Source organism: Pristis pectinata, chromosome 1 (assembly GCF_009764475.1).
Source record: "Pristis pectinata isolate sPriPec2 chromosome 1, sPriPec2.1.pri, whole genome shotgun sequence".
In the NCBI taxonomy this organism is placed as follows: domain Eukaryota; kingdom Metazoa; phylum Chordata; class Chondrichthyes; order Rhinopristiformes; family Pristidae; genus Pristis; species Pristis pectinata.
In genome coordinates this window covers 72,209,410-72,222,756 of record NC_067405.1, presented here as the reverse complement: position 1 = coordinate 72,222,756, position 13,347 = coordinate 72,209,410, and the positions used below count along the sequence as shown (strand labels likewise).

Sequence of the window (13,347 nt, the reverse complement as noted above, 5' to 3'; positions counted from 1 at the left end):
TCAATGAGTGGCGGCACAGGCTTATGTGCACTGTTACTTATCCAGTATCTACCTTATTCAACAAGATCAATAATCGGGATGGGAATCAGTATTTGCTGTTCACAAGCAACAAGCCAGGTTTAGTCAGAATGCATATTTTCTAAGCTCCAAACATATTTGATGAGATCAGATCCCAATTCCTCACAGCATCAAGAAGAAAAACAATAGTTTAGACTTGAATCTTCAAGCTGCTTACTCAGAAGGAAAAATATCAACATAGGATGACCTTTAAATGAAAAATATTTCCTCAGGACAGGGGGTCATTGGGGAGGCCCTCCCATTACACTTCCTTTAAATCAACTCTTCAAATTCTAAAACTCTTAAAACATTTCAGTATTTCACTTTTAACCAAAATGATTATCAACTTATTTTTATCTCGTGAATATTGATAATTCAGGGATTGCATCAAGGCATAAAACTATATTTTCTACTGCAATCTCTCCATGGCCAATTCATTCAAAAGCAACAAATGATCACAATACTCCAGATACATTCAAACCTAAATTTTATACAACTTCAATTTTCTTGACATAAAGGCTAATTTCAATTGGAGTCAGACCTGCAGCATGTATTGCTTGGTGCAATACAGGAAAGTAAGATGACCTGTGGTGTAGATGGGACTTACCGTCTTTGCTGCGAGTGGTCATTACAAAGTCTTTATCTTTGTCAAATGAGGTGGCAGTGCTGGGGGGAGGTAAATTGAAGTCCAGCAGACAATGAACTGACGTTGTGCTAGTTTGCAACCTGTTGCGTGATGGAACGATGTCGGACTGCGATCGGAAGAGCAGTGGCCTCTTGGTTGACCCATCTTCAACTGGGTTGTTCCTCCTGACATGAATGGGATTGTAACCATTTGAGGTGAAGGAATTTTCATTGTCCGAACCATCAGCCCATTGCTGTTTTGGTCCACTGGCTATGCTAACAGGTTTGCTGGCAAGCACTTTACTCCTCATTTCTATTTGTGTTGTAGTCTCTGATATGCTCATTTTTTGAGCTGCAATTCTGGTGCCATCTTTCTGCTGCAACTTCTCATTCCTCATCTTAAGAATTTCATGTCCAATTACCACTGGGACCTCCTGGATGCCATACACCTCCTGTTTTGGGAGATCAACATGTCCGATTTGGTCATCAATGCCACTGAAAAGAAAGAACTCCTCCGTGGCTTCCAAAGCAGGACTGATGTCATCTGCTTCCAGTGCCTCCATTAGCTACGTACAGAGGTACCAACAGCTCAATTAGTCTAAATCATCTGGTTAAAGAGATTATAAAATATATGAGCCAAAGTTCAGCAGATCTTTTCCCTTTAAAATATTTGAACATCAAAAAAAGTTGTGGTTTAATATCCCAGTCTTCTGACTCATCTGTACGCTGCCTCCATGAGTCACTTATGGGCTGTACATTTAACTCAGTGCATCCACACTATTCAATCCACGAAGCACAAAAATCAAGGTTATGCCAATCTGACAGGTCAACCTATGTAAAGAAAGAGTTAGTGGTTCCCTTACTGTGTTCAAAAGATTAATTAGACCTGGTAGTTGAGGAGACAAATGTAGAGGACTAAAGTAATCAAAAATACATCCAAAATGCTAACAACAAAAGCAAAATATTCCCATCACCATATAAAAGCGGTCTCATATCTTATCTTCACTTGGAAGCTCCTAATGTGCAATCAAAGCAACACTGTTGATCTGCTAGAGTAGTCCATTAAGTTAATAAACTTGAACTCTCAAGTCTTTTCACTTCAGGAACTGTGCAGTCCATCAACAAGTTATGGTACTGTGTTGAGAAATTGAAGTACATGCTTTTAGATTACTGCTCATATACCTAGACAACTGGGCTGCATCACACAAGTGGCACATACGTTACTAAAGGAAAATGTTGGCTAATTGACAGTTTACCATCATTAAAAATATTCCTGGGATGCCATTTTTGGTCTTGCTTCTCAAAGGTTTAACTTTGATGTCTGCAACAAAAGTACGTCATGGCCATTTTTCACTTATTGTTCATTTTGAGGTATGTTTGGCAGGTGAAACAGGTTTATCCCTAGAAGAAAAAACAAAGAGGTGACTTTCATTGTGTTTTCACTTGTGATGACACATTAAACATTAATTTATAAATGTAAGATAACTACAATGCAACTTTTCTTTTGAACTTACTAATCCAATAAATCTTTTAATTCAGGCAAACTATAAAATAGTGTGTTATTTTATTTAGCAGTAAATCAGCAGAAGCTATTTTACAGTCCGTGATATTGATGGATAATTAACCCTTTTCTTACAAAGGGAATAACAGGACCTGGGTATGGGAGTAGAGTAGGCTACTCAAAGATATAAAACTTGGCATCTAATTGAGAGATGCAGATACTTCATAATGAGAACAATAAATGGTAGGGAATGAATTACAGGCTGGAATCTAATCAAGCAGTTTGGACAGCTTATATTTAGATTAATGGATACCTCTTAGTAGGTTACAGGCTGTAATCTAATTGAGGGGCTCTGGCAGCTAACCAAATCACAGCAGTAGAATGATCTCAGTTTCTGGGATTCGATAACATCTTTTAGCTCCCTTTTCTAAATGATGTGAATTGTGTTGTGTGTGGCTTTGTACATGCCCATCTTAAGGTTTTACTCCCCCCCGTCAGCTTCATTTTCTTCATATGCCACTACGTGCTGCTACTGCCCACACTGTGAACTAGTTCTCTGAATCTATTCCAATTTTAAATGGCTAGGCTCTGTGCAAAGTAGGGGTCTGTACAGTACAACACTGTCAATGTGGGGGGAGGGATGATGGTGGAGTCAGAACAATCTCTGCCCTAGGAAACAGCTGAAAAACTTTGACAGCTGTAGCTAATTCACAACCCTGTGGCTGCACAGGCTGATAGGATGGGAAAGAAGGTGTACGGCATGCTTGTCTTTATTAGTCGAGACACTGAGTTCAAGAGTCAGGAAGTTATGTTGCAGCTTTATAAAGATCCGGTTCAGCTGCATCTGGAGTATTCCATTCAATTCTAGTTGCCCCATTATAGGAAGGATGTGGAAGCTTTGGAGAGGGTGCAGAAGAGATTTACCAGGATGCCGCCTGGACTAGAGGGCATCTGCTATAAGGAGAGGTTGGACAAACTTGGGTTGTTTTCTCAGGAGTGGCGGAGGCTGAGGGGAGACCCAATAGAAGTTTAAGATTATGAGAGATATAGACGGAGTAGGCATCCGGTATCTTTTTCACAGGGTCAAAATGTTTAATACGAAAGGACATGTGTTTAGTGGGGGGGGGGGGGGGGTAAGTTCAAAGGAGAGGTGCGGGGCAAGTTTTTTCTAAAACAGAGAGTGGTTGGTGCCTGGACTGCGCTGCCAGGGGTGGAGGCAAATATGATGGTAGTGTTTAAGAGGTTCTTAAAGAGGTAAATGAATGTGCAGAGAATGGAGGGATATGGACATTGCGTAGGCAGAAGGGATTAGTTTAGTTTGGCATTTAATTACTAGGTAATTAGTTCAGCACAACATCGTGAGCAGAAGAGCTTGTTTCCTGTGCTGCACTGTTTTATGCTCTATTAACCCCCAAATACGCTGGCTGTCAAACTTATCAAAAAGTATGAATGCTTTGAATTAATGTTCCCAAAAATTCAAACAAAAAGAAACAAAGTCAAAACTAAGGAAAGCAAACAATTAAAGGTTTAACAACAAAGAGTATGAGTAAACCTCAATCAATTCAGTAATATTAGGGTGGCACATTGGTGCAGCTAGTCAAGCCGCGGCCTCAGAGTGCCATCAACCCAGATTCATCCTGATCTCCGGTGCTGTCTGTGTGAGTTTCTATTTCCGTGCTGTATCTCTAAAATGTAAATTACCTGATATTTAATGTTCTTCTTCATTAAAATGAATGGAGTCGCTCTACTGGTGCTAAGTTTAAACTGGCGCAGCTTCAGCAAACAGATTCTGCAGCTCAGGTTGCTTTCAGAACTGCTGCATGTTTGTGCTCACTACCAGAACACCTTGGGATGGGTCACGAGTGGAGTCAGGAAATCACTGCCCATCAACTTTGGGAAGTTTCTGCATTTTGTGTGGGATCCCCAACTTGATGAGGCTTTGACACCCCAGCATTTTCCAGCAGGGTCAGGCCCATATTTGTTCCACTTTAATGAGCAACAATAGGGTAGAAGTATGGTGGGCAAGCACAAATTGTCCTCCATTGTATTTGCATTTTCTCCTTCAAAGTGATGGGAGACTGGCAGTGCCCCTGCTTCAGTAGTAGTTGGGGCGGTGGAGAGAAACACAATGCAAATTGAGGAACTGCATTTTTGTTTTTATTCTGGCACTATGCACCCAAAAGAAGGTTGAGGGGATGGGAGAGAATCAGCCCTCCCCAATTTTAAATGACTGGAATAAGAGCATGCAATAATTCAGCATCTTTTAATTATTTTTTTCCATTTCCTTATGTCATGGAAGGAGGCAATTTGCCCATCAAATCAATGCTGGTTCTGAAAGCACTTCCATCAATCCAATTTCCCCTCTTATTTCCTTGCAACCTCTCTCACAGATGCCTATCAACTCTCCTACCTCTCCCTGTATGAACTCCACCCTGACTTTCCTACTGCTCACCCACACCAGGGGCAAATTACAGCAACCAATTAACCTACCAAACAGCCAACCTTTGGGATCTGGCCGGTAACTGCAGTACCCAGGGGGGAAACCCACTTAGTCACTGGGAGAATGTTCAAACTCCACGCAGACAGCGTGAGGTCAGGATTGAACCTAGGTCACTGGTGCAGTGAGGCAGAAGTACTACCTGCTGCACTGCTATGTCACAGCGGGCCGCTTCTGCTGCTGGAATGTCTGAGGCTTTACATCTCCCATGCATACCACATTTCCTCCCAACACCTCTTGCATTCTGAGAGATCCCATTACTGACAGAAATCCCATTTGGAAATCACCTAATATTAATTACATTATTTCACTCCACCATGGATTGGAATACTTTTGTTAGTGGGGAGAAAATACCTTCCAATAGAAAACATCACTCTCTCCCTGTTGATTTACAGGATGCACTCCCATCAACTCACCAAGACTCTTCCACAGCACCTAACAAACTAGAGACCTCTTATAGTTAGGAGGAGGACAAGAGCAGTAGGCACAAGGAACAACACAGTGGCACTGCTGGTAGAGCTGCTGCCTTAGAGTTCTAGTGACCTGGGTTCAATCCCGACCTTGGGTGTTGTTTGTGTAGAGTTTGAACATTCCCCCTGTAACTATGCGAATTTCCCCAGGTGCTCCATTTTCCTCCTGCATCCCACGACGTGTAGTATGGTATGGTAGGTTAATTGGCTGCTGTAATTTACCTCTAGCGTGTAGGCAAATGGTTGAATCGGGGGTGGGGGGGGGGGGGGGAGGTGGGTGGTGTAGTTGATGAGAATGTAGGGAGAATGGAATGGAATTAGTGCAAATGGCGTGCTTGATGATTGACACAGACATGCTGGGCCGAAGGTCCCATTTCCAAGCTGTTTGATCCTGTGATTCTATAACACCACCTACATTTTCCCCTTCCAAGTCACACGCAATCCTAACTTGGAAATATATTGTCATTGCGAAAATCTTGCACTGCCATACCCAACACCACTATATGAATGTGTTCATCACTCAGGCTTCAGAAATTCGACAAGGTGGTTCACCACCTACTCCTAATAGAAACATCAGGGAAAAGCAAAAAATGACAGCCTTTTAGTAACGATCAAATGCCATGAATGCCATCCTGTATGCTACTTAAATCTAGTATGTTTTAATTGTCAAATGACATGTCAGGTATTGATGGATCCATCAATAACAAGAACAACTTGTATTTAAGTAGTGCCTTTCAAAGCAAAACATCCAAAGATACTTCAGGGAGCCTGGATAAATACGTGGAACTATGATATTGTGGCTCTTGCAGAGACTTGGCTGTCACCAGGGCAGGAATGGATACTGAATATTCCTGGGTTTCAGTGTTTTAAAAGGGATAGGGAGGAGGAAAGAAGAGGAGGAGGGGTGGCGTTACTGGTCAGGGATACTATTACAGCTGCAGAAAGGGTGGATAATGTAGAGGGATCCTCTCTGGAGTCTGTATGGGTGGAAGTTAGGAACAAGAAAGGAGCAGTTACTCTACTGAGAGTATTCTATAGGCCCCTAGGTAACAGCAAAGATACTGAGGAGCAGATTGGGAGGCAGATTTTGGAAAGGTGCAAAAATAACAGGGTTGTTACCATGGGAGACTTCAACTTCCCAAATATTGATTGGCACCTGCTTAGTACCAAAGGTTTAGATGGGGTAGAGTTTGTTAAGTGCGTTCAGGATGGAATCCTGTCACAGTATGTTGACAGGCCGACTAGAGGGAATGCCATATTAGATCTAGTATTAGGTAATGAACCGGGTCAGGTGACAGATCTCTTAGTGGGTGAGTATTTGGGGGGCAGTGACCACCGCTCCCTAACCTTTAGCATTGTCATGGACAAGGATAGGAGCAAAGAGGACAGAAACATATTTAATTGTGGGAAGGGCAAATTATGAGGCTATAAGGCTAGAACTTGCGGGTGTGAATTGGGATGACATTTTTGAAGGGAAATGTACTATGGAGATGTGGTCATTGTTCAGGGATCTCTTGCAGGAGGTTAGGGATAAATTTGTCCCAGTGAGGCAGAGAAGGAATGGCAGGATGAAGGAACCATGGGTGACAAGAGAGGTGGAACAACTAGTTAGGAAGAAGGCGGCAGTATACATAAGATTTAGGAAGCAAGGATCAGACAGGGCTCCTGAGGAATATAGGGTAGCAAGGAAGGAACTTAAGAAGGGGCTGAGGAGAGCAAGAAGGGGACATGAAAAGGCCTTGGCGAGTAGGGTTAAGGAGAATCCCAAGGCTTTTTTCACTTATGTGAAGCGCAGAAGGATGACGAGAGTGAAGGTAGGACCGATTAGAGACAAAGGTGGGAAGATTGTGCCTGGAAGCTGTGGAAGTGGGTGAGGTCCTTAATGAATACTTCTCTTCAGTATTCACCAAGGAGAGGGGCCTTGATGACGCTGAGGACAGTGTTGGAAAGGTTAATGTTCTGGAGCATGTAGATATCAAGAGGGAAGGTGTGTTGGAGCTGTTAGAAAGTATTAGGACAGATAAGTCCCCAGGGCCTGACGGAATATTCCCCAGGCTGCTTCGCTAGGCGAGGGAGGAGATTGCTGAACCGTTGGCTAGTGATCTTTGAGTCCTCGTTATCCACGGGGAGTGGTACCAGAGGATTGGCAAATGTTGTCCCCTTATTCCACAAAGGAAGTAGGGATAGGTTAAAGAATTATAGACCAGTGAGCCTTATGTCTGTGGTGCGGCAAACTGTTGGAAAAGATTCTTAGAGATAGGATCTATGGGCATTTAGAGAATCATGGTCTGATCAGGGACAGCCAGCATGGCTTTTTGAAGGGCAGATCATGTCTCACAAGCTGATAGGGTTCTTAAAGAGGTGACCAGGAAGATTGATGAGGGTAGTGCAGTAGATGTGGTCTACATGGATTTTAGTAAGGCATTTGACAAGGTTCCACATGGTAGGCTTCTTCAGAAGGTCAGAGGGCATGGGATCCAGGGAGGCTTGGCCGTGTGGATTCAGAATTGGCTTGCCTGTAGAAAGCACAGGGTTGTGGTGGAGGGAGTGCATCCAGATTGGAGGGCTGTGACTAGTGGTGTCCCACAAGGATCAGTTCTGGGACCTCTACTTTTTGTGATTTTTTATTAATGACCTGGATGAGGGGGTAGAAGGGTGGGTTGGCAAGTTTGCAGATGACAGAAAGGTCGGTGGTGTTGTGGATAGTGTGGAGGACTGTCGAAGATTGCAGAGCGACATTGATAGGATGCAGAGCTGGACTGAGAGATGGCAGGTGGAGTTCAATCCGGAGCAGTGTGAGGTGGTACACTTTGGAAGGACAAACTCCAAGGCGGAGTACAAAGTTAATGGCAGGATTCTGGGTAGTGTGGAGGAGCAGAGGGATCTGGGGGTTCATATCCACAGATCCCTGAAAGTTGCCTCACAGGTGGATAGGGTAGTTAAGAAAGCTTATGGGATGTTAGCATTCATAAGTTGTGGGATCGAGTTTAAGAGCCGCGAGGTAATGATGCAACTCTACAAAACTCTGGTTAGGCCACACTTAAGAGTACTGTGTCCAGTTCTGGTCACCTCATTATAGGAAGGACGTGGAAGCGTTGGAAAGGGTGCAGAGGAGATATACCAGGATGCTGCCTGGTTTAGAGAGTATGCATTATGAGGAGAGACTAAGGGAGCTAGGGCTCTTTGGAGAGGAGGAGGATGAGAGGAGACATGATAGATGTATACAAAATATTAAGAGGAATAGAGAGAGTAGACAGTCAGTGCCTCTTTCGCAGGGCACCAATGCTCAATACAAGAGGGCATGGCTTTAAAGTAATGGGGGGGGGGGGGGGTGGAGTTCAAGGGATATCAGAGAAAGGTTTTTTACCCAGAGGGTGGGTTGGGGTATGGAATGCACTGCTGGGGCAGTGGTGGAGGCAGGTACATTGGTCAAATTCAAGAGATTGCTAGATAAGCATATGGAGGAATTTAAAATGGAGGGATATGTGGGGGGAAGGGGTTAGATAGTTTTTAGGTGAGGTTTAAAGGTCGGCACAACATTGTGGGCCAAAGGGCCTGTATTGTGTTGTACTTTCTATGATTCAAACAAAATCTGAACCAAACCACACATTGATATTGGTGCAGGGGTGAAATCCCATTGCACCAGACTATTGAGGATCTGGACCAGTGCCCAAACTTGCCCACTGTGCCCATGCACTCTAACCTTACAGAAAAGCTGATCTTCACCATTGTCAAAGGGCTGTGGAACTTTTTTTTTAAATGTCTCTAATAATTTGCAATATTTAAAAACTGTTCAAAGGCAGCTCAGGGCATCAGACACTCATGGGTAAACATGTTCCAGACTTAAACAAAGCTGCAATAAGTCTGGGAAAAGTTAAATGCATCTGTCCCTTCACTCCATCACTGGATTCCACGTGACATGGGACAAACATGTTGGGATTCCCCCAGCATAACACTGGGGAATCAGCCTCTACAATTCTACACTAGCCATAGCTGTTATAGACTTCCGTCCATCTAAATGCAGTTTCCTGACCTAAAGATGAGGAGGAAAAGGTGTCAAGTTATTTAACTTAATTTGATTTATAAAATTCATGCATTTTAATTTGGTTCCAGTCAATTTTTAAAATTTGATAATTTAAAAAAAAATATTTATAGCAATACTAATGGCTTTAAAATGCCTCTGGTTGGAGAGTCAGTTTTTTTGGGTCCTGCAAATCCAGAATCGGCTAAGCACAGGGATATGGGGACAGATCATCAACTCAGTGAAAACCTAATTTTGGTCTGAATGAAACTTGTGGTCTTCCAGAAGTTTCATTCCAGGCTACAGGAGTACATACTGAGGGATGCACTGAAGCTTGGTGCAGCCAACATAAAGGGTTTGTGGGGAAGGACAGCCATCTAAGGTCCTGCTGCCACTAAACACCAAGGGTCTGGGTCCTATGTAACAACCCACAAACACTTATAGGGTAGAGGCCATCCCCAGGTAATGAATGGGATCCGTTTTTACAGGTGTGTCTATAAGTTGGAAAATAGAAAAAATTACTTCCATACCTCCACAATATTGTAATAAATAGCATCAAAAGTACATACAACTGATAAGAACAATTACTAAAAGGGGAGAGAGCGCAAGAGAGAACTAGTTTGCCATTCGTAGGTATGACTGTATGCAAGTATGTCAGACTTCTTAATTTAATAATATTATGGGAGCTTGTTCTTATGTAGGGGTGTCCGTAAGCAAGGTGTTCTTAATCAGGGGACAGCCTGTATATTGCTCAAAGAGGTCACTTGAGTGGCATTGGTCCTTTGTACATTGAATGTATAAACTTGACATTATGAATGTATTGACTTGACAACAATATGAGTGTATAGATTTGATGACACTATGAATGTAAAGAAAGCCAAGTACAATTTTATATTTCTCATATATATTTTTTATAAAAAAGTTTATATCTGAAATTAAAAACATCATTCTACCTTGAATTGGCCTAGTCTTTATCCCCCTTAACTATAACAGAAGGTTGATATATTATGGTGGGCACAGATTGGTACAAATGACCCTGAACAAACTTGCTGCCCTATATTTCTAAAGGACATCCCAACACACATTACCCCAATTATAATGTTGGAAATACACCAAGTTGTGCACAGCAAGCTCTGGAAAGAAAAAGCAATGAGGTAATGACTAAATAATCTGTTGTTTGTTGTCATCTCAGGGATGAATATTGATGAAGATACCACAGTGGTTTATCCTACTCTTATTCAAAATTATGCATTGTCAGCCTTATTCAAAGGATGCTTGAACATAATTAAAGATGGCACCTTTAATGGTGCAGCACTCCCTCAGTATTGCACTGGGTGTGTCGGACTAGATTATGTCATTCATACCTTTGGGATGAGACAAACTGCTTACCTTCTGAATTAGCCATTGAGCACAGCTGACAGTTTATAAATAATATCCTGACCATCGGGTGCACAAGTAAAGCAACTTCACCTCATGTAGGTGAACACCCTCTGCAATTCAGCTTGTTCTAATGTTGATAGCCTTCTGCACCTGTGCCCCCCCCCCCACCCCCCAGATGATACACATCTAATGCCCAATGATTTCATTCATTCCCTTAGTCTTGCAAGCTCAGCATTGCCACCATATATCCCCTGAGCTTTACTTTCATTGCACACAGGTACCTTTCCGTTGAGACAGGCAGCTGCACTCCAAGGACTAGGAATTCTCTTCCAACATCCTGGCCCAGTTGTGTTCAGCTCTGCTGCACAGATCCAGTAGCAAGCTCTGTATGTCTGAGTAGAGAGAAATAAAAATAATCATCCTTTGGACCCGAGAGAGGTGACCTCATTGATTTCAGAGCGCAGCAGTGATCAAGCTTTATCACCATTTCAGAAGCATGTTGCAGAGAAAAAGCTTGCCCTTGTAAATCCTGGGGCATCAATATTTAACAGGCATTACGTAATCCTAAACCAATCAAGTACTGCAACTGTGCATAAATGACAGTAGTAGAGAGAGGAAGAAGGGAAACTGGTGCAGGTTTAGAAATAAAATACCATGCAAACCTCTTACAGACTATTAAACTAAAGGTGTTTATTGGCAAAAGATCATCACCATTCATGTGAAGGAAGAGGAACAAACCTTTACTGCAAAGAGAATGCTTGGCAAGCAATTATATTGTAAACCCTCAGTTCTGATGCATGGTTTCAACCTGAAACGTTGATTATTCCTTCCCTCCCACAGACGCTGCTTGACCTACTGCGTTCTTCCAGCAGGTTGTTGCTCCAGCGAGTTGGGGGTAGAGCATTGGGAACAGGAGTGGTGACTGTTAAAAATGAAAATAATGATAGGGGTGCAATCCCAAACAACTTTTTTTTTCCCAAGCCAGTTTGTATTTTAGGACTCCCACTGTCTCATGTGGAGGGGTGACACCGGAGTACTAATACTGAACTGAGATCCAACAATGCAACCAAGAGCCAGATTTCAATTTTATTGATGCTGGGTAGATTAGGAATCCAATTGATTTGAAGGAAATGGTCACTACAGGTGCTTCTTATAGCACTGCATATCAGCCAGGGATAAAAGGAGTGCTCCCTACCTCTGCAGCCTTAGGCTACCCCTCACCTGACCCCCACCAGGGACCACCCCATCTCTACCCTACCTTTCTCCAAGTATGATCCTAACAGCCTAGCTTCTCTGTTGCTGGTTTTCGTATCTGACTGCCAGAAGATAAAGAAATGCCCTGTGTTGCACAGGAATTGGCATGGAGTAAATAAAGTCAATGGCTGGCTCAGAGATTGGTGTGGGGAAAATGGTTTCAACTCATAGCAGACTGACACCAATGTGGATGGATGTTCACTGGTTGGTGTAGACCGAATAGCCTTTTTCCCCATATACTATAACACCAGTTATGCTCCATTACGAAAGGCTGGAACCAGTGTCCTAACAAATTGCATGACTAGGGTTGAAGTTAAGGTTTTAACCTAAATAATTGGGGGTGCTGGGGCAGATTCTGGCAAGGGGAAATTTAGAAAGTTAGAGAAAGGAAGAACTAATAGTTCAGCATAGAAATTGAAAAGCAAAGCATCGCAAATACTGGAAATCCGAAATAAAAACAGAAAATATTAGAGATAGTCAGCAGGTCAGGCTGCATCTGTGGAGAGAGAGGAACAAAGTTAGTTTCAGATTGATGACCTTTCATCAAAAGTGGAAAAAGGTGAGAAAACAAGTGCTTTTTAAGTTGCAGAGAGAGAAGAGTGGAGAGAACAAAGAGAATGTCTGTGATGGGGCAGAGACCAAGTTGGTGCCATCTAAGTGAGGATGGTGATCTGTCCGGAGGAGTGCAAGTAGAGGGTGAAGTGTTGTTGTACACATATCAATTATGTCAAAAGACAAGTTAGCCTGTTTTTAATCACCATATAAATCCTATATGTGACAGATGTAAATCGAATGTGGCTTCTCTGACACATATGTTTTGGTCCTGTCCTCTTTTCGAAAAATATTGGAAAGACATTTTTAACATTTTTTCAACTGTATTGAATATTGATTTACAACCTCACCCTATCACTGCAATCTTTGGATTACCAAGGATAGAGTCTGGCAACTTATCTGCTTCTGCTTACCATATGATTGCCTTTGTCACATTAATGGCCAAACAATGCATTTTGCATAAATGGAAGGATCCAATACCCCCTACTACTTTCCAATGGTTCTCTCAAACTACATCATGTTTAAACTTGGAAAAAATTAGGAGTGGTGCTGTTGATCCTTCGCTTAAATTTGAAGATATTTGGAGTCCATTTATTCAATACTTTCACATGATATAGATCCCCTTTCAATAACTTTTCAATTCAGAAGAACGGAGTTGACGACATAATATTGCTCTGTTCTTTCTGAGAAACTTCAGTCCAGTTTTTTTTTTTCTTTTTTTGTCTTTTTTTTGAAATTTTCTTTTTAGTTTGGTTTGTTATATTATTTACAATTTTTTATTGATTTGGGGATTTTTTTTCTTTTCTATACACAATAAATCTTCTTTCCTTTCTTTTATATTATACTCATCTACTAAGAGATCATGAGATCTAAAGATTTTTTTTATATTTTATTACTCTTTATGATTATCTATGCCATGGTTGTTCTCTTGATCTCTTTGTATTACATGTACAAACATCGATGTTCTATATTAATGTGGAAACTAATAAAA

General features: G+C 42.0%; 1 protein-coding gene across 6 annotated transcripts in view; it reads right to left on the bottom strand.

Moving 5' to 3' along the window:
• The window catches only part of plekhm3 (pleckstrin homology domain containing, family M, member 3), a 111,047-nt gene that overhangs the window by 91,725 nt on the left and 5,975 nt on the right, over positions 1-13,347 (bottom strand). For 3 of the 6 annotated variants that reach the window (XM_052028805.1, XM_052028799.1, XM_052028811.1), the window contains exons 2-3: positions 10,832-10,942; positions 665-2,082 (exon numbers count right to left, since the gene is read on the bottom strand). In XM_052028805.1, coding sequence (XP_051884765.1) covers positions 665-1,244 — 580 coding nt within the window. In that variant the 5' untranslated portion in view covers positions 1,245-2,082; positions 10,832-10,942. Of the gene's footprint in view, positions 1-664; positions 2,083-10,831; positions 10,943-13,347 lie in introns of those variants that run through there. The other 3 variants (XM_052028803.1, XM_052028804.1, XM_052028820.1) reach the window with 2 other exon arrangements.